General features: G+C 38.7%; 1 protein-coding gene and 1 long non-coding RNA gene across 2 annotated transcripts in view; both read right to left on the bottom strand.

Annotated features, from left to right (window-relative positions):
- LOC105830924 (toll-like receptor 3) overlaps positions 1-19,231 on the bottom strand; it is a 221,735-nt gene that overhangs the window by 42,851 nt on the left and 159,653 nt on the right. The window contains exon 4 of the mRNA XM_012670649.2: positions 19,115-19,153. Within this exon, the coding sequence (XP_012526103.2) occupies positions 19,115-19,153 (39 nt within the window). The remainder of the gene's footprint in view (positions 1-19,114; positions 19,154-19,231) is intronic.
- Positions 10,144-19,017, bottom strand: LOC118645249. Its single transcript, XR_004963018.1, has 2 exons — positions 17,766-19,017; positions 10,144-10,511 (listed from the first exon to the last, which is right to left on the bottom strand). It is a non-coding gene; the product is annotated as an uncharacterized LOC118645249 (long non-coding RNA).

Below are 19,231 nucleotides of genomic sequence, written 5' to 3'. Positions count from 1 at the left end.
AAGGAAAAGGAAAATAGAGTAAGAGTTAATGCATTTTCTCTAGAGCGTAATAAAAAGCAACATTAAGAAAATGTGTAAAAAATACAACAAATTTCTCGTCGTCGGTCCGTGCGACACGGGACAAAGCCGCGTTTAGCATTCGCGAAATAGCGAGCGACTCCGCCTCTCTACGCGGAAGTAGGTCTCGTTGACCCCCTTCTTCCCCATGTAAATGTATTTCCCGTGGGTTACTAGACGCGGCTTTATTACACGTTAAAGCAAGAGCGTGCTCGCGCGAGAGAGTGCCGTGCATAAGAGGGTCGAATTAGAATTTAAATATTTTCTACCGGGCGGCCTTTGTGATCCGAAGACGCGACTAAATTACCACAAATAGTCTTTGAAGGGCCTAGAGGGGGTGGCCGACGTCCCCCTCAGGGAAACGGGGAGCACGTACAGGGCGCGCGGGCGTACCGGGGGCGAGACTAAGAGGGAAAGCTGCAGTAAGTTGAACCGAAATAAACGAGGGAGATTCGGCGTGGGTTACGGGAACGAGGTTTAGTCGCGGGATATTGGAATCCGCGGTAAAATTGCACAGCGCAGCACAAAGTGCGGTGAAATTTACGATGCGAATGGGGACGACGGGGGACAAGGGCGCGAGAGGGAGGAATGGTCTCCAGGAAATTCCGGTGTACGTTCATTATTGCGTTACTACCGTCTGGTACGGCGCATTAGATATATCACCATTCGCGAGTAGCGGCTCACAAACGAGTTTTACTTTTAACCCCCGTGAGCGTTCGCTGATCGGTTTTATTGGTCGTAGACAATCGTTTCGGAGTGATGCTCGAATCGAGAAAATCTAATTCCTCACGCTCTTTTCCTTTTCAAAGATTCTCGACAAGAATTGTTTTGCAATCAACATTCCAGACGGTCAGTTTGATGCAGTTTGACGTAGCATTTTATTTCGCGGATAAATAAGAAATTAATTAAAACATTACACTATATTATTCTTGTTGTTATAAATTGACAACTTGAACAGCTTTATTTGTATTATAGATTGGCTAACGTTGCCAAATATAAAGATTCAACGTGCAGATCATGCGTTTTAAAGTTAGTTCGATATAACGAACCGAAAAGAAAACGAGCATACTATATTTTTCAGTTTGGAAGTACGTCGTCGTTCGACTATAATGTCAGGTCGTAATATCTAGACACATAATTTTTGGAGAATGGCGCTTAGCGGTCCTTACTTCCGGTAGGAATTAGACCGGAACTGGGCGTGACCGAACACTGCTCTTTCCGATTCGTTCACGATTGATGGGATCATTAAATCAAAAACCCCACGTGCCTCAGTGTGTATTAGGGGTCACGGGTTTTATTGTCGCTTTTATATCTCGCAGAATCTAACTTCGATTAGCGAACAACGTCTGGCTACTGATTAATCGCCGATCTTAGCAGAATTGTAAAAAAAAAATTAAAAAATAATATATTATATAAATACTAATTATATATTATTATAAAATATATGAAAAAAAGATAATTCTTACAAAATTAACATGGAGAGCTTTTACTTTTAATTCCCTTTTTGTAGAAAGAGCATTAATTATAAAATAATAAATAATTATATAATAATAAGTTATAAAATAATGGTAAATTATAAAAGAATATTACGCAACTATACGAGTCCCCTACGTAAAATTAAAATAATATAGAGGCATACGTTTAGAAAATTGTCAAGGTATAGTCTGCCAAGAATGTTTAATTCCAATAAAGCGGAAATTTTTCTGAGACTTCAAATTTGCGGCGTGACGCTTCATGGGTTTTCTTCACCGGTTCCTTGAGAGCTTCACATTCCCACCGCACGAGCTGCAATTTTGATTTCCACGCTCGATACGCTCGTAAATCGCGCAAATTACGCGCCCATAGCCGCGCGCGAGTAAAACTCCGTGCCGGTTATTGGATCTCGTTTCTAAAAACCTTCGTTACCGCCGCTCGATCTGCGAACCTTGGTTGGCTTCGAAGTCGATTCGGCGCTTCATAAAAGGATCACGTATCAATGAACAGATAGCGTGAAAAATTTATACGCGCGATGTATTCTTTATTTCCGCCGGCCCCCGAGACGCAGTAAGAATTCGCCATATAGAATGGACTTCGTTTATCAAATTTCTGTATGAAAGATTAAATTTTCAGCAAGAGAAATGGCAAGATAATAGCAAAAGTCAATTTTCTGTACACATGAATACAGCTCGTGCCTTAGAGACAAGGTTACTACGTGAAGAAATGTTCCTATAACTGATATATTGTAACTAAACTGAACAGATTACATCAACGAGTAAAACTGACTAAAGTATGTTTTTCATAATGTAGAGAATCAATCACAATGAATGTGACACTGAATTAAATATAACACTGCAATATTTCCAATAAATTAGCAATCACGGTTTCATTATAATTTTATGACGACTGTTAAATGCGTAGTTATTATGCTTTATTGATATAGTTTGATCATTGAACAATATTCCCGCGTTATTCTCTTTGCTGTCTCAATTATTGATCACTTTTGTATGTTGCACCGTTTGTTGCGAATAGATATTAATTAAGAATTCAGTTTGCAATCGTTTAAAAAATGTAAATATTATATCTTAAAACATTACCAAAGATATCAAAGTTTCACAGATTGCTCTATTATTAGTTTATGCGTTTGAATATCTACGTAAAATTTGAGCGCAATTCTCGGTTTAAAAGTTATTTAATTTTTGTTTGCTCTTGATTCGCGTTTTGTAGTACTTATTTGCAAATTTAACGAGAAAGTAGCATTATGTGTTAAATCAAAATTTTTACATGTACTAACAAACTCTAATAAATATTCATGCAAAACTTTACTTGGATCCACTTACTCGTTTAAAAGTTATTTACCTAAAACTGCAGCACAATGTGGTCATTTACATTACATAAACACCATTGTGATTCAGATTATTTGTTCTGTTCTGTGCAGTTGGTCTCCTTGGTTAAGTTTGAATAGTCACGCGATCAAAATATTTCGTCATTAGAGATTATAAAAAAAATAATAATAAATGCGAGGAGATTGCAGTTTTCAAATAACTCTTAGTTGGTACTGTATAACCGAAACATCCTTGAGAAATAAAAGTTTATATTGTTAAAACGTAGAAATTGAATTCAGAATCAACTTGTCGCACTCCATCGCGTTGAATCGAGATTTAATTTTTACGTAATACCCAGATTTTCTTGCAAGCAGTCTAGTATACGGACTCGCAATAATTTTCGGGCAAAAGAATTAATTACCGGATCAATGTTGCGCTTGCCCGCCATTCTCTATCCTTTGTGAACCAAGGGTACATTATTGGGTTATCGTGAGCGAAGCGGATGGACTTTGAGGGTCCCGCGATCTGCAATTCCCCAGGGCGGGCGTGTTGCTACACTCCGTAGCGAAGTCGAACCGGAATAAACGAGCGAGATTCGACGCGGGTTACGGGAAACGAGCTCTCGTCGTAGCGCAAGTTCCAGAGTGCCGGTGCGAGTTCGGCGTATATAAAAGAGCAACTCTCCCTCTCTCTCTCTCTCTTACTCTCGGATGCAATATGGTTCTGAATGTACGCCCGGTGACCTCTCCATTATTACATTGTTACATTACTTCCATTGTTGCCATTTCACCTCCACCGCCGAAACCGAGGTCCCCGGTTTTGCGGAAAAACCGCGTCATATCGAAGCGAAAAAAAAAAATTATGATAACGCAAAAAAGGAAAGGATCTATTTCGAAGATCGCAAGATTGGATTACTTTGGACGTGGGCGGGAACACGATTTTTCCAGCAAAGTATATATCCGGGATCGGCCGATCCCACGGGAAAGCAGCTCGCCGACGCGGATTCGCCGTGCCCGGGATAAACAGGAAAGTTTCGCTGCTCGCTTGCGAGAAGCAAGAAAATGAGGTTACGCAATTTCGAGGTGGCTGTACATCGTGTGCGAATGTCGGCAATCGATGACTCTCGCTAACACGATATTTGACTTCATGATTTGATAAGATGATCCAATTGGATATTGAATATTTTCTATTAAAGTAAAGCTCGAAATTCGCGGAACGTGTCGCAAAAATACCAATAAACTATAACAGGACGAATCTCTTTCCCGACGTGGAAAAGCAAAATTTTATTTGTGAAAAAGAGCCGGAGTTACGGCGGAGAAATGTGAACTTTCAGTTCTAAGAACGCCGATAGTAGAACGATCAATTTTTAATGCTCCTTCCGTATTATTCGGATGATTTAAGACCCTTCCGCGCTAAATTTAAAACGAAAGGTCGTACTTCCCCCGCACATCGCACTAAATACAGTCGTCAGAACCAGACTTTTATTTAATATAGTACACGAGCCGGGAATGATATATGCGGCCGCGCACGCGGCGCTAAAAGTGTGACATATGAATACAGATCTTGATTCTGAAAATGCGATGCTCGAGTGTTTTAAATCGCCGCCAGTCACACGGCGGCGAACCGCCGCAGAATCGTGAATAATTCCACCTACGCGACGCGAAGAAAACTCGCGTTTATCCTTCTCTTTAACGGGACACTTAACTGTTAATGCCGTAGTAATCCCTCTTCGCGATGTCCGGAGGGATCACTGCTCTCTCTCTCTCTCTCTCTCTCGAGCGAGCGAGCGAGCGACCCTTTGCCCGAGATCACGCGAAGTCGTCGCAACATTGTTGACGGTAGCACGACCCGCGCGGAGATAAGCGGGAGAGCATCGTCGTTGATTACAGGAACGCCGGATGGCAGTCTGTGTTACGGAACGCCGAGGACACGTACGAGATACGGAATTGCAGGAGGCTTACGCAACACGGTAACTTCCTTAGCGCGTCCTTTTCGGCAGGGAATATACATTCGGGCTGACGTCCGCGTGCGACAACGGGGCCGACGCCCGTTGTAATCTAATAGTTTGTATCAGCAGTGACGTATCCCGATACACGCCGGTGAACTCCGGTGATACGATAAGGGAATGCGGTTTGCGACGATGGCATATCAACAACGATCGATCGAAGTCGCTTGGCTCTCGGCTTATTCCATTACATCGTCGCGACCAGACGGTCCTTATTACGTCTTTTTTCACCGACTTTCGCAAAGGTTAAAGGTTAAAAAAAAATCTTTGACATTTTCTAAAAAAAAATACATATATTTTATTAATTTCTTATTTTCGATTTACTTCTGTATGTAGTTTATCAAAATTGGACAGTGATTTTAATATGACTATTGATTGAGAATCCTATTCATTTTATACCACTCTATATTAGGAGCAAGATAATACGATTAAAATTGATCTGTACTGATACTGTCTTGTAATTGTATTATTTGTTATGCTAACTGTTTTAAAACTTCTCTGTTAATTTGAATTTATTCGCACCATTTACACTGACTTTTTGTTAAACAGATTTCGCAGAAATACGCGGCCTAAGGACTTGTTCGTGGAATTTGTTCGCCAACTTGCCATCGAGAAAATTTGTCGCCTACATTATTTACAAAGCACAGGGAGAAAAGAAGCAACGGGAGAGAGGAAGAAACCGGATCGTTTTTCAATAATTTCTGCTGGCCGTAAAACGATCGAGTCGCCAATGACCCACGTGTGTATGTATTGGAAACCTACAAACAGGTTACGTTCCTCGGGGACCGAAATGTCATGGGATTCGGCGTGTACGGAAAGTCAAACCGAAATAAACGAGAGACAGGCAGAAACGGGGTTAAGTTCGAGGATACCGCGCGGGATGTTTATAGAGGATTTCATAGAAAAAGCAACAGGGCGGCGTGTTCGCAACCAAATGGGATTTATGGCACAAACGGCACGACCGGAGGGATACGTATACAAGGAGGAAAAATCGCTCGGTGCACGACGAAATCCGAAGAAAGCGGCCGTGTGTTTCCGATTTTTCCGGAAGAATGAAGTTCAGTTCATCCATGCTGTCAAGAATTCAACGTTCGTCGGAGTTCGTCGAAGATTTTGATTGAAGCGCGCGCGAACTTGATCGCCGACGGAATGACGTGTGGGAGGCGAGGGGGGGGGGTACATATATATCTCCTCGTCGAAAAGCGGTATTCGCGGTTTTGACGATTCTATCTATTGGTAAATACCATCCATCACCCGATACAGTACATTAATTATTTATGGCGATCGGCGGTTCCTCGGCCGTGGTAGCAAATCTTTCATACTTATTTTGCCCACTGTCAACTATTAATATTACTTACGATTGCAAGAATATTATTGACAGATCTGTCAATAACCGGTGCTGAATAATCGATATGCATTTCCTGATTCTCTGACGTTTATTTAACGTACGTTCACGATAAATAAGAAGGTGACAATATCAATATTAATTCTCTATGTTTTCCGTCCTTCTGTTTTCCCTAAATAAAAACTTTTCCTAAGTAAAAAAATGGTTTCTAACGTCCACTTACCAAATTATTAAATCTTGCACAGAAAATCAACGCTCAGAATCATCTTCGCTTCGTATCAGGTTAATCTTATATTAGATTAGAAATTAAGGTCATTAAACAGTAACAAATTGGTACAATCAATAATATACAGCAGTTAATAATAATGACTTTTAATTGAGGTGTAAAAACCACCTAAGATGATCGTTTGCGCAAGAAAATGGAGCAACTATTTTCTATTAATAAAATTTTAGCTTTTTTAATTTTAATCCTCAATTCTCCTTCGTTCCAACTTATTTCACAAAACTTGAAGTCTACGTAAAAGTATAATTAAATTATGAATTCGTGTAACTTGACAAATAAAGGCATGCAAATTTGTGAATGGACGTTGACGATATCGGATTTGACGTTTCTCGGGAGGAAATGAATCCCAGGTTTTCGCACCGAATTCTTCTGAACAGATGTACGTTATTGAATTACAACGAAATGGGGAGATAGGCAGAGCATCGACGAGAACGTCACATTAGATCGTATTTCTCCCGAGGAAGCCCAACGTATATACGAGCCTGTGTCGGCCTCGGGGAAAGCCGGACCGGAACAAACGGGAGAATTGCGAAATGGGTTGCCGGGAACGAGGTTAAGTTCCAGGATATCGGAATTCATGGCAAAATAGCGAAACGGCGTATGGGGGATATATGACGGTAGGGTAAAATTTATGACACGGTCCGAATATTTAAGCGCGCGCGAATGCGCGACGGCAGTGGCGTAATACTAACATTTTTAGAACGCACCTTCCGCGGCAGGAAAACCTGACAAGAGCCCTCCGTCCGTTATTTCGGACGATCACGATTTCGATTATTTCATCCTCTTCGATCCATTGTTTTTCTGTCCATTTTTTTCCCCATTGAGCTCTCTCAAAAATGAATTATTGAATTATCTCTACGTAGTCGCGGACGCGCGTGACTTTACTTCATCATTGTTTTTAGTATACATGTTTTACTTTTGTCTGTACCACCGATGTATATATGTATGTATATTTTTAGTTTCTTATATGATTCCTAAATAAAGCAAATATTTTTATTGTTTTTCTGATTTTTATCATTTCGGTCCTTACCGTTCGCCACTTGAGTTGTTCACATTTTCCGCTTTTGCGTTATCCTTTGTTTTGATAGGGCCTGCGTATGTGTTCCAAAATAATAAACAGATTTATTTTTCTCTTCTTCTCATTTCTTTCCTTACCTTCTTCTCTATCTCGCTTTTCTCTATCTCTTTATTCCTTTTCACCTTTCGGCGCTAAAGCTCCCTCGAGACTTGCGGGGTTACACTGCTGACAAGAAAGTGTGTCCCTCGTGATGATGGAACTCGAAGCCGAACGGTAACTCGGTGAGGAGGACGGGTTGTGCTAGGTGAAGCCCTATTGTTGTTGAAAGCTACAGCGATGTCGGCCGTCGATCGGAGCCGCTCCTCGATCACGTATCGAAACGTCAATCGTAATTGTCGCGACGGTCGAAATCGATATCACGCACGTAGTAGGCGATAAAGCCATGACGGCGGGATCGATTTGGTATTAAAATTTCACGCCGACAAGCGAGAATCGAGTGGATTACGGATTACGGAAATCGTCGGATCGAATGGATTTCTTTCTCACTATAAAGGCGGATTGTTGCCGAGGGAGTTAAAAATCACCATATCGAATATTAATCACACATACAAATTAGAAAAAAAACGTATCTATAAAAAAAGATAAAATATTATGCTCATTAAAATATGCAGCAAGTGTAAATTAAGACATACGTTAAGAAATGGATAATGCAAAATAATGCAGGAAAAGTAAGAATATATAATATCAATTAATAAATAAATTCAATACTTAAAGTCAGACTGAATAAAAACTCGTATTATGAAAAACTAAAATAAGATTTTAAAAAATGTCGCAAACTCTTCGAGTACTCGAATTTTACATGTCTTAAATGACAAAATTGTAAATTTATGACTCAAAGGCCCACTGGACCAGCATATTCATATAGGGTTTTGTATTAAATAAACAAAAAGAGAAAACGAGGACTAGCGGAGAAAGCTCCGAAGCGGGTTTGGGCAACAAGGTTAAGCACTTGGATATCGCAATGTGTCTGACGAGATAGAAAAGAGATTCGTATACGGAATACGATGGTAACTGTACAAATAAAAGGGAGTTCCTTTTTTAGAAAAATCAAAGACGAGAAAAATACGGTTTCCTTGGTGCATCCATCGTATTGCGGTGGTTTAGTAGCGCATGGCCGTTAAACGGCAGCCAAGCAAATAGAATGAAAATCGTTCTAGGAGAGATGCACGAGAGAATCGACTTCTCCGGGTGGATTAAAAGCGAAGGACGACACGTCGTTGTTGATGTTGCACGTAAAAACGAAACAAGGGAAACGCCGAGCTTTCAGAGAAAAAGGATGTATTAAAAAGTCCGGTCGGTAGATGGACGATGGATTTTTATAACATCGGACTCTGACGTTTCGTAATAGATCATCTTTAATGTGACGTATATTTCATACATCATACCTTTCTTATGCTCTAGTAAAAAATAGCACGAATACCAAGTGTGCCACTTGCACTTTCTCGTTGTGGTAACGTATACAAAATTTAAAAAAATGCCCATCTATCCGAAAAAAATGTAATACTGTCTCGATAAAATAAACAAAATAATAAATAAAGTCACTCACTGTTTATAAATATGTGGACACACACACATACAATTAATTTAAATATTAATTATATAAAAAATAGACTAATACACAGTCTAAATAATTTATTTGAAATATATTAAATTCGTATATTACAACAAATATTAAAATATTATTATGTTAGCTATAAAGATTTGAGCGTGTGTATGAGATATAAATATTCGATAAGATTTTTTAATACTTTTTGATTCACAGTTGTAGATTACTTCGATCTATCAAAATTTGTCGAAAATTCGTGTAATAATTGACTGAATTTCAATTCGTCATGCTACAGATGAAAGGTGTTGATACAATTTAAATGAATAAAATAAACGTGCTTTCGTCTCGGGTGTCCGATGCGGTGATGAAACTGAAAGCCCTATCCGTTCTACGTGACGCACACGAAGATATAGTTGCCGAACGTATCTATAGATGCGCACTGCGGTCGCGATATCGGAATTCGCGATATACGTATAAGGTGGGTGAGCCAAAGTAACCGCGGGAGTGCTTCGAAATGGGTTGCGGGAACAAGGTTGAGTTCTAGGATATCGGAATATATGGGCGAGTAACAGTGCAAAGCACAAGGGGGGGTAGCGCGGATGAAATTTATGGCACCAACGGTAGGAGAGATCCCTGAAGAAGAGAGAAGGAGAGACGTGAAGAGAAAAAGAGACGGGGTGTGAGCGAGAGAGAGGAAAGCATGTGGAGAGAAAAGAAGAGTGTACTCGAGAACGTGGAATAAAATTGTTCGGTCTTTACATAAAACACTAGAGCGCCCGTCGAAGCCGAGGAACGAGATACCTCGTTTTGCCGACGCAACAACATAATTCTGCCGATTCGATCCGCGTCGATAGGGACATCCAGGCGCGAAAAAAAGCAGAGGGAAATACGAGAGAGAAAAGAGAGAAAAAAGAAAGAGAGAGAGAGAAATAGAGGCACGAAGCCGCCGGATCCGATGTATCCGGTGAAAATTCTTTGGTGTGGCAAGATCGAATTCCTGCCGGCCGCTTCTGTTGTAAGAATCGTCGTTTTTCTTCTTATAAAAAAAACTTTATTTCACAAATTTTTACAATTATTACTTATAACTACGTGATTCTGAGTACTACGTACTGTGAACTATTAACTGAGAGAACTGACTCTGTCGTCGAAGGGTGCCCTATTTATATGGGTAAAATGACGTATTATGTTTACTAGAAAAAAAGGGAAATTCCATACACTCAGAGGAGAACAATGTAAAGTATTTCTTAAAAACAGAATAATGGAAAATATACATTAGGAGTATATCTCTAATCCTCTGTAAGTGCATTCCGTAGATGATAAGTAGTTTTATGCTTAATAACAATATATCTTAATTCTGTCTAAGTGCATTCCTAAAATACGTGGACGATGCTCACACCTCCCTCCTTATAAAGAAATTTGAGGTTTATTCAAATTTTGGTTCGGACTAATCGTCTAATTGCTGGTTCTAGTTCATTATTAACATGTAGAGCATGAGGCGTGTAATGTACATGTTGCGTAGGTGCGCGATTTCCAAAGCTACACTGATTATAGCAATTTCCACACAGCTGTTTCAATAGATAAATAATGCTTGAAAATAATCCGATTTTATAAAGAAATACAAACAGGACAGAGCCAAGGGCTATATATCCTGCCAATTGAAGATAATACATAAATTTTTCTTTCCATGTAATGGTTCTTTGATGTGTTGATATTCGTTCCGCTATGTTATCTAATTCTTCTAAAGTTTTGCCTAAAGTTTGCAATCGTTCCGGTTCAATATGAGTTTCTTTTATTAAGTCCATAGGTATATCTGTTAATTGATATTGAAAGAGTGTCTCATTAATTGATTTTTGATCTATTAAATGAATAGTCTTGTGTATTTCGATTTCGTCTACAGCTATATTGTCAGGTTTTAAAGTAGCTGTATTGGAAATTACTGTACAATCTGGTTCTAAATGAAGTATAAAATTTCGAAAGACTCGTGCGCTACGAGGTATTTTATCGGAACAAAGTACATGCACCAGCTCTTCTTTTGGAGCTATACCAATCCAATCCCGATTTGTATGGAGTTGGATCCATAAAGTGTTTTGAATTTGCATGTACTTAGTTGTACATTTTTCTGATTCGCGTTTTGTAATAATTTCCGTTAAACAATTATCTTTAATACCTACTTTATAATCAGGATAGATTCGTTTTAGTAATTGATATTTACCAATTCTTTTCGCTGGGGTTAATTCTATTTCACTAATCGGCATAAATATAGTTCTAAATGGATCTAATAAAATGAGTTTTTGAGTAGTGTCGATAATAGATTGTCCCAGCCAGCCGTGCCTGGGAAGTGAAATTATTCTAGTTAAATCTAAGATTTTATCTTCTATAAGGGGAATTAAAAATTGAATAAGTATTCGTTTCCCCGTTAATGCTATCGATATCTCACTTACGTCTACGAGAGTAGTGTAATATATTTCCTCTAAAGGGACCGGAAAGTTATCTACATGTCTGTGTTGTCTAAGCGCGCTAAACAATTCTTTAGGTGATAGAACGTAAGGTTTAACAGTCCCATGTTTACCGTCGATTATCAGTTCTTCTGCCCTTTTTATTTCCTCGCTTAACTTGCGTAATTCGTCATCTAAATCTAAGAGAGTTTCGTCAATCCAAATATTTATTTCATTAGATTGTGATACATTTCTAAGGCGATTGAATTGTTCGTTTACGTTAGTTACTGTATTTGCAATGGATGTGAAGCCTTTGATTGTTTTAAGTATTATGCTAGTTTGATTTTTTACGTATTGAATAATATTTTTCTGATCCGCATACAATTTATCTAGCTCGTTATTATAATAGGTCGCGTCGGTATCATCTAAAGTTCCAAATAATGTTTTGCTGACTTCACCTATAAAATTAAATAATCCGCGCTTGGTTCTATTTAACTTTTGAAATCCGGCTAAATATTGAACGTTCTCTACTTCGTTTTCTATTTCGCTTAGTTGATCTAATCGCTTAGTTATTCGTTTTTGGGAGGAACATATCCATTTCCCTTCACTAACACAATAATGGTTAAGTAAATCAGTATACGCTTTTCTAAGTATAGCAAAGTTTTTCTCTAAATCCGATAAATCATATCCTACTACAATCTTCCATTGTTCGTGGTATAATTTTACTTTATCTAAAGTTTCAAGGTAAATTACTTCACTATCATCTAGCTGAGCGATCTTGAACTTCTCTCTCTCCACATTGTCAGTAAGATGACCCTGGGGAATCAGGAGAAGAAGTATCGGAATGATTCGTATCAGATCCATTCCTATTGCCTGAAACGAAAGGTTTAATATCACTTCTGTGATATTGTTTAATTTCTCCGTTTTCTCTAATATGATATGTTATGAATTTGTCATGTCGAACAACAGGAAAAGGACCTTTCCATTGTGGCTCGAATGACTTGGCATTGAAATTCTTTACAAGAATCAACTCATTGCTTTCAATTGGTACGTAATTTTTGATAGGAACATTGGAATTTTGATAGTCGCGTATGCTCCTACGCGCTTCTTCCAATTTATTTTCGTGTTGAAGACGTAAGTCTTCAATTTGTTTTTGAAGGGTTACCCTTTCATCTTCTTCACTGAAGATGTGATTTGGTTCCCTACCGAATTGTAACTCGTAAGGCGTATAGCCTGTATTTTTATTAACTGTGCAATTGTACGTGAGCATTGCTTGGGGTAGTATCATATCCCATTGCTCTTGTTCGTTAATGTAATGTCTAATATATTCGGTTAGTATTAAGTGTGATCTCTCATTTTTTCCGTTCGATTGCGGGTGATAAACTGAAGTTAGTACGTGTTTTACATGCAATTTATCACAAAGTGTCTTAAATTCGTTAGAAGTAAATTCTAAAGCGTTATCGGAAAGTAGTTCTTTAGGTTTTCCGAAATATCTGAGCCAGGAGTACCACAAGGCTCTAATAATCGCGGCCGTAGATTTATCTACTAGAGGTTCTACGAGAATATATCGTGTCAGGTAGTCTTGGGTAACAAGGATATACCGGTTTCCTCTGTTTGTTATTTCAAACGGTCCCATGATATCGATGGATATTTTGTCATTTGGAGTTTGTGGGATATCAGGAGAAGAATAGATGTAAGGTTTTTGAGTACCTGGCTTGTTGAGTTGACATAATTCACACTTGTCAATGAATTCTTTGACGTCAACAGTTATGTTTGGCCAATTGTATTTTTGTCTAATCTTTTGAAGCGTCTTTTCTGTTGAATAATGACCGCCTAATATGCCGGAATGTGCATCCGATATAATTTCATTTTTATTTTTAATTTCTGGAAGATACTGAGAAACGTAAATGTATAATTTGTCTCCAAGATAATATTCGTCGATAACTGAAATCAATTTACTAACTTCCTTCTGATCGTGTATTATATTTAGATGATGATCGTTCTCAGTTAAAAAGTCATGTAGTTGAATACTTAATTGTCTGTGAGTTGCGTGAGGAGATACATAAACTTCGTTTTCTCTAGTAATTTCAGGAGGGGTTTCGATAAATAATATTGTTTTATTGGTTTGCCTACCGACTTGATTTCTTACTATTATTTGTTTATTCACTTTTGGTTTGGATGAGGATGGAATTGAGGGAGAAGATGATGGTCCCTTTTGTATTTCGTAATCGTTTTCAGGTAAGTATTCGTTCGTTGGAGTTGGTAGTGGAAACTTATCTTCAAACCATTGAGACGGTCGTTCTTCTATTATCGTCTTAGTTTTAGACTGCAAGTTGTACGTGTTAATTAAAGCGTCTATAGTGTTTCGTGTCTTGGTATTAATAGGTCCTATGAAATATAACGTCCATTTGTCAGGATCAGCATTTGTATCCTCAATGATTGGTGATATTAAAGTTAAGAGATTTTCCAAGGAGACAGATTTCGGATCAATATTTAACCATCCCGGAACTGGATCTTTGTTAAAAGCAATCTTAATTTCGCGTTTCTCTTTTATTATGTCTGATAATATGTGTTCGATATCTTCATCGGAAAGATAGGAGTCGATTGCATTTACTGGAATTCGTGACAGTCCGTCGGCGTTAGTATTAGTTTTTCCCGGTTTATAAACAATTTCGTAATCGAATTCTTCTAATTTAAGTCTCCATCTCATTAATCTGGAGTTAGGATCTTTCACGTTCATTAGCCAGACTAAAGGTTTATGGTCCGTTACGATTGTAAATTTTTTTCCGTATAAATATTGTCTAAAATGTTTTGTCGCCCATACAATCGCGAGTAATTCTTTTTCCGTAGTGCTATATCGAGTCTCTGCTTTATTAAGCGTTCTAGAGGCAAAAGCCAATGGCTTGTCTTTGCCTATTGTTCCTTGTGAGAGTATTGCCCCGATGGCCTCATTAGATGCGTCAGTGGTCAAAACAAACGGTCTGTTCCAGTCAGGATAAGATAATACAGGTTGCGTTATTAACTTGGATTTGAGAGATTCAAAAGAATGTTGTTGTTCGTTAGTCCATTGAAAGGTTGAGGATTTTTGGAGTAATCGTGTTAACGGTTTCGCTATCTTGGAAAAGTCTTTGATAAATTTACGGTAGTAACCGACTAGCCCAAGGAATTGTTTGATTTCTTTCGGATTTCTTGGTACTGGGTAAGTTTTTACCTTCTCGATTCGATTAGGGTTAGGTTGTATGCCTTGTTCCGAAATAACGTGCCCTAAATATTCAAGTTCCGGTTTGAGGTATTCGCACTTATCGGGTTGTAATTTTAGCCCGACCTGTCTAAGTCTTTCAAATAATATTCTTAAATTTTTGTTATGCTCTTCGATTGTTTTTCCATAAACTATTATGTCGTCTATATAAACTAAGCAATTATTACCAATTAATCCCTTTAAGCCCCGATTCATCATTCTTTGAAAGGTAGGAGGTGCATTTTTTAAACCGAAGGGCATTCGAGTGTATTCATAATGTCCGTTTGGAGTAGAAAAGGCTGTTTTCTGAATGTCTTTGGGATGCATGCCGATTTGATGGAAACCCGATGCCAGATCAAAAGCAGAAAAATATCGCGCATTACCTAACTGATCTAATATTTCGTCTATATTTGGAAGCGGATAAGCGTCTTGAATGGTCTTTTCATTAAGTTTTCTAAAATCTATTACTAATCTCCATTTGGGTTTACCAGAAGCATCCTGCTTTTTAGGTACAATCCAAAGGGGTGAATTATAAGGTGAATCTGATTCCTGTATAATTCCTTTTGCAAGCATGTCTTTAATCTGTTTCTTAATTTCCTCTTGGTGTATTGGAGGATAACGATATTGTTTTGTGTTAACAGGAATTTCGTCCGAGGTTTTAATTTCGTGTTCAATTAATTTAGTAAGAGGAAGAGGGTCTCCTGGTAAGGTAAAAATATCATGGAATTCCGTTATGATATCCCAGATCTCGCTGGAATGTTCTTGAATATGTGAAAGACGGGTATTTTCTTTCAATAGTTCTAAACGCGTGTTATCTAATATCTTTTCTGAAATGGGATAGATTGATGTCTCGTAAAAACTTTCAATGCCTTTTATCTCAGAATGTAAGTGTGACGGCAATATAGGTTTATTAGAGTCATTCATTCTCGTGATCGCTCCAGTGTCATCTTTGAATATTACTAACACGTCTTGTTTTCTTTTCACGTTATCGGGATGCGGTTTATCGCACCTTTTAAATTCTTTTCCGCTTAGAATTAGTCGCTCGTTTGAAAATATAAAATTGTTTGCTGTGAGAAAATCAATACCTAGTATTCCCTGATGCTGTACTGGCGAATGATCATCTAATACATGAAATGTATGTTTTTTTTCAAATACCTCTACTACTACCGCGTATTTAGTTTTTATGGAGTGCGTAGTGACTCCAGATACAATTATTGCGTCTAACTTTGGTAAGTTATGATTTTCAATAAACATTTCATGTATTAAAGATATGTCTGAACCTGTATCTACTAAGAAAATAGTATCTTTGAAACCTGGAATCTTCAATTTAATTCTGGGTGCTCTGACGTACGTGCCGCCGGGTCCTTGGTAGACTTCTCGTCGTTGCTGTTGTTTAGGTCCTGATTGGCTGCATACAAATGATGCGATGCTCGGTCCGGTGGTTGATTGGGATGTTGGCGCTCGCGAAAATTTTGCTGTCCCTTTTGCAGGTGGAATGCCTTCGTTCTGCACTCCTTTTCTTCATGTCCACGCTTCTTACAATAGCTGCATTCCTTGGGTTGAAACCGTGTTTTTTCTTGAGAGAATCTTTTTGAAGATTCATAGCGTTGCATTCGCATTTTTCTTAGTCGGAGCTCTCCCTCGAAGGCTCTCGCTTTGGAGAATGCCTCGTTGAGCAGGCTGAACTCAAAACAATACAAATGATCACCAATCTCAGGTTTTACGTTGCGGCGAAACACTTCCACAGCTTTCTGCTGGTATAGCTGTTCCTGTACACAAATAGTTGCGATGCCAGTGCCCTGTGAATTTACTGCGTGAATGATTTCATCATGTATGCGAAGAAATCTATTTATGAATTCATCGATGGACTCGCTCTGACGTTGGATGCAGGTGTCTCTTTGCACCTCTAAAGCGGAGATATTCTGTGCTTTGCCGTAAAGATATCTCAGTTTTTCGTAAAACTGTGGAAAGTTTGGCGTAGTGTCTGTTCTAATTGAGTTTTTTGCTCTTCCCGTGAGTTTCTGTGCCACAATGCTACAGAGAAGCAGCTCATGTTGATCGACTGCTAATCGTTTTACTGCTGTTTGTATGTGGTTTATAAAGGTTTCCACATTATTTCCATCAAATTCCGGAATTAGTTGCATAACTTTATTGTAATTTTTTATAATGTTTTCAGGTTCAACAATCTCTTCTCTTGTTGTTTGCAATGGAATTTGATTCGCATGTCCGTTTATTTTAATTTCCGTTATTTGATTTTTGAGTTCTCTTATTGCGTCTGTCATTTCGAGCATTTTGTCGGTTAATATGTTGAAAGTGAGCGTTTGCTCGCGGTTAGGACTCTGTGCGCGCGACATTGGAGCGGTAACGAAAATTCTTGACTCTAGAATATTGCTACCCTCGCTTGATTCCGTTTCAGAGGCAATTATTTCTCTTACCCCTCTGTACTCTGTCCACGCCAGTCTGTCCCCGTTGAGTTCGATACAGCAGGATAATCTTCGGGTCCTCCTCGGAGGTAACTAGTGCAACTAGTATATTGTCCTCGAAGTAAAAGCACTTTTCACTATTTGCTAATTATCCCGCACCGCTGCCACCAATTGTAAGAATCGTCGTTTTTCTTCTTATAAAAAAAACTTTATTTCACAAATTTTTACAATTATTACTTATAACTACGTGATTCTGAGTACTACGTACTGTGAACTATTAACTGAGAGAACTGACTCTGTCGTCGAAGGGTGCCCTATTTATATGGGTAAAATGACGTATTATGTTTACTAGAAAAAAAGGGAAATTCCATACACTCAGAGGAGAACAATGTAAAGTATTTCTTAAAAACAGAATAATGGAAAATATACATTAGGAGTATATCTCTAATCCTCTGTAAGTGCATTCCGTAGATGATAAGTAGTTTTATGCTTAATAACAATATATCTTAATTCTGTCTAAGTGCATTCCTAAAATACGTGGACGATGCTCACACTGTCTCGCGTGGAATAATAGAACGCTTCGGGGCAAATAATATTTAAGAAAGCGATTTCGCTTCTCTCTCTCTCTCTCTCTCTCTCTTTCTTAACGACGACGGCGGTGAGCCGTGGAATAAGGATTTTATCGTGAATCGCCGTAACGATCGTCCTTACGACGCGATTCGCTGTGTTCTGAAGGACAAAACAGCGGCCCGCAAATTGGCTTGGGTTCAAGTTGAGACTCGCGAACGACGAGGTCGCGAAGCACACCTAGCCGGATATCCGAGGTAGACGTTACCGTGTCACCGTTAACTCCCTCCCCTAATGCGTCTTATGACTTTTTCATTTTATCTGAAAATTCTACGCGATATAAAATCGGGAGTAATAACTCGGGTCTTACGTCGCGGTGTAATCTGGCTCATCCTACCTGAATGTTCCACGCAATCAGATTTAAAACGAGGATGCTACTTTCAGATTTTCCAGCATGCGGTCTGAGTGGGCGCAGTGTGCAGCGGAGTGAAGCAGAAATCTCACTAAATTAGTAACTTTGGAAAGTTATACGCATGACGAGAGGAGGGTAATTCCGATTCTCAATAAAAAGTTGTCCCCTTCGATTGTATTCGGAGATTACGAATATCTGGTGAAGTTACTTTTGCACAGATTGTAAAATTTAATCACGCGGTTAGCCAATATCCGAAATTAATTATGATAATTCTTTTGACAATGTTCATTAATTATATTTTTACACGATTCTCGATACTTAAATTGGCCCGTGTTAATTTATCGCGACGCATCACTGGTATATAATTGGTAATCGATCGAACGGCGCGGCGCGCGACGTAAGGTGATTACGACGCGTATTATTAGTTAATTTAATTGGCCGGTTTCTCGGTAACATCGCGTGTACCAGGCAAATGAGAAGCTAATATAGACCAGTATGTACCACACGGTACATATTGGACCGCGTTCAAATCGAAACTCAAACAATGCCACGGACGTGTTTCCGGGATCGTCAATGGACGCTAAGGAATCTGTGCTAAATGTTTTGCCGCGCGTCCCGAAATTACTTTGAACTTTAGCGACCGTCTACGCCGACGTTTGCTGTACACATACAATTGCGATACAGTGGAGCAACGGCAAACAATGTTACGTCAATTTAGTGAGATATCGATTTTGTGATTGGTATGAAACTGATGTCGAAAGTCAGTATGTTTGTACTTTTGTGAACAACGTCAAAGAGATGTTATCGAATTTCTTTTATTCCGTACTTTTTTCGGGGTCAATAGAAAGATTTTAATTTTCGACTCACGAAAGTGTTTGTTTGGGTTGGATAGAATTTACAAAGAAATAATATAAAAAGACTTACTTCGCGGGTTTTCTGCTGTCCACCTCTCTGTCGATCGCTCTGGAATCAAATTAATTTGCAGCAATTAGAGATTGAACCGTTATTACAGTACACTTTAAAGTCACATATTTAATCAGT

Source organism: Monomorium pharaonis, chromosome 4, assembly GCF_013373865.1.
Source record: "Monomorium pharaonis isolate MP-MQ-018 chromosome 4, ASM1337386v2, whole genome shotgun sequence".
NCBI lineage: Eukaryota > Metazoa > Arthropoda > Insecta > Hymenoptera > Formicidae > Monomorium > Monomorium pharaonis.
The sequence above is the reverse complement of the archived record's forward strand: the minus strand, read 5'-3'. Positions and strand labels throughout refer to the sequence as shown.